Source organism: Stegastes partitus, unplaced genomic scaffold (genome assembly GCF_000690725.1).
Source record: "Stegastes partitus isolate 25-593 unplaced genomic scaffold, Stegastes_partitus-1.0.2 Scaffold77, whole genome shotgun sequence".
Lineage (NCBI taxonomy): Eukaryota > Metazoa > Chordata > Actinopteri > Pomacentridae > Stegastes > Stegastes partitus.
Genome location: NW_007577808.1, coordinates 610,028 through 612,802, shown reverse-complemented (window position 1 = coordinate 612,802; position 2,775 = coordinate 610,028). Strand labels below are relative to the sequence as shown.

The 2,775-nt window shown below is 39.2% G+C and overlaps 1 protein-coding gene across 1 annotated transcript in view; it reads left to right on the top strand.

Moving 5' to 3' along the window:
* Window positions 1-1,871, top strand: part of gatc (glutamyl-tRNA amidotransferase subunit C) — a 6,203-nt gene extending 4,332 nt beyond the window's left edge. The window contains exons 4-5 of the mRNA XM_008276583.1: window positions 1,408-1,511; window positions 1,622-1,871. Coding sequence (XP_008274805.1) covers window positions 1,408-1,511; window positions 1,622-1,683 — 166 coding nt within the window. The 3' untranslated portion in view covers window positions 1,684-1,871. The remainder of the gene's footprint in view (window positions 1-1,407; window positions 1,512-1,621) is intronic.
* The last annotated feature ends 904 nt before the right edge of the window (window positions 1,872-2,775 follow it).

Sequence of the window (2,775 nt, the reverse complement as noted above, 5' to 3'; positions counted from 1 at the left end):
CAGCTGCACACCTACGATGTCAAACCCGACGAGGCTGTGTCCGCCTTCAAGACCAGAGTGCAGCACAGAGAGGGAGTTCCTGTGAGCCAGCAGAGACTCATCCACCAGGGCCGGGAGATGATGGAGGGGACTCTGGCGGACTACAAGGTCCGGGAAATGAGCACCATCGACATGACTATGCGCCTGAGAGGAGGCTGAGGACACCTGACACAGTTATTATACTGGAATTATGGTGTACATGCTTTTATTTATTGTCAAAGAAGACAAATGAGCTTTTTAATTAACATTTGGAAAGGCAGTACATTCCTTTTGTGTAACTTTGCAATAAAGTTACTCCTACTGATGCTTTATTGTCTTTCTTTATGTTTTATTGCTGCTTTTTACTGTTTTCTTAAGCACCTTGTAACTCCAGTTATGAAAGGTGCCAATGACACGTCTCTCTTTTGGGGTTAGTCAAAAATAAAGCTGTAAACCGTAGCATTCCAACCACAACGTAATTACTGATGCAACAATAGAGACGACGACAGTGGACTACTTCCAGCTGCGGAGGGACAGCTAGCTGTAATTTAACACAGGTTAGTACAAAGCAGACCAGGGCAGATGAACAGACATCCTGCTCCCTGCGAGGTGGTAAGTTATCCTTTAAAAGTGCTTTTGTGTCTCTATCGATAAAATGGAATAACTGTCAGTTTTTCCTCTGGAAAAAAATGGAATAAAATGAGCACATTGACAGAGCTGTGCGAATATGACTACACCATGTCTTTTGCTAATCCATCATGTTAATCGAAGTTTGAAATGACGAATTTGTTTATTGGACTACTATTGTCCGTAGCGGATATTTTAGTTGGCAGGCGTTCAGATAGATTGCAAATGCTTCCGATGTGACAGGAGCAAAAAAACAAAAAACAAAACCTTTGGAATTAAACATTTGCCTGCAAGCACGTCCTGGCTAATGGCTACCAGTCGCTCGCTAGCTAGTTTGCTACACAGTCAAGGCTAAGTACATGCCCGCGGGAGAGCTGAGTCATCACCCAGAGTAACGGCTTGCTTTTTAACCGTCTGCACGGTGAGTCCTTAACTTATAAAAGAACATGTTAATGGAGTCTAAAATAAGACTTGGATGCTCATATTTGCTTTATATATCGAACGTGTATATAGTGAATCTGAGTGTTTGAGGGGAGATATTTCTGTTTGTAGGGCGTTGCGTCATGAAACAAGCTGGAATGCCGTTTATTTCTGGCATCCTGTTCATCGAAGTTGGAAATGACGAATTTGTTTATTAGACTACTCTTGTCCATAGAGAATATTTTAGTTGGCAGGCGTTCNCCTGTTACATGAGCATCTCAGTTTACAACTTTTGCAAAGCCTACGTTTTTATGTGGTTCTGTTTTATCCATGCACATTCAGGGCTTTATACTTGAGGGGCGACACAGTGAAGGAAGGTGACTGTGCTGAAGAACTGCTTCAGCTCTCAAAAAAAACAGTTGAAGAATATTTTGTGGCACCACCAGGTAAGAAAACCAAGTAGATTTGATGATTGTACATCTTTGATAGATTAGTAATCATTACATTTTGTTTGTAAATGCAGTATTTCTAAGTAGTATTTGTTTTCTTGCCACAGGAAATATTCCTCTACCGAGGAGGGAGGAGAGGGCTGCCATGCTGAAACACTCAGAGTTGTGATGTTAATGAATTTGCTGTTTCATATTTATTACAATGCTTTCTTTTTATTTGAAGACTGGAAGGTTCTTTCAGGATCTGCAGCATGTGTCCTGCTTCTCTGCAGTCAAAAATAATTTATGAAAAACTGTACAGCAGATTCACATGTTCTGCAACAGGAAAAATAAAAAGCTGCTTGTCATTGACACAGATTTTGTTGCTCAGTTTCATTGGACTGTTTTGTTTTGTTTTTCTTTTAGTTTCAGTATCGTTTTATGAAAATGATGAGTCAGGAATACATTGGCAGCCTGTGTTATGCAATTTTCAGGTAAAATAATGTTAAGTTTGTATTTCCAGCCCTGGGAAGTACCTAAAAGTACATTTGCTCGACTATTGTGTAGTATTTCTATTTAATGCCTCTTTATACCTAATCTCCACGACATTCATCTGACAGTTTAGGATTATAACACCCGTTTGTTTTTATTTTGATTTCAGTGTCATTTAGCAAAAAAAGGAAAAAAGTTAGCAATATAAGGTTGATGAAGAAATACAAACAGATTATGTTGCGCCCTTGTGAAAGTGTTAATTGAAGAAGAACCATTCGAAAATTTGTCTGAACCAAATTTATTCTCTAGGACTTGAAATTAACATTCCAACAGTACGCTGTGATCTAAACCTTAGAAATTACATAGAATAGAACAGAATAGAATAGAATAGAATAGAACTTTATTGATCCCTTTGGTGCAAACCTCAGGGAAATTGTTGATGTTAATGTACTGTATGCTGTTTTTTTTCTCCCACCAGTATCATTTGATATGAACTTATATGTAAAATAGAGGTTAAACCATAAATAGATATCACAAATCACCTATATAGCATTTTATAAGGCTCATTTTCTGGACAAATGAGGACTTCCTTTTGTGTTTGGGCTCCGTCGATGAAAGCCTTTACGAGCAAAACTCCCCCAGCAGCTACTACCTTAAGCCACACTTGTAATGATGAATCATAAAGGCGTGGATGACAGATTCTCTAACAACAAATTTGTGTTTGGCGCCATGTTTTTTTTGCTCATGCGCTGACGTATAGGGGACGGGGGGCGGGAGCATGGATTGGCAG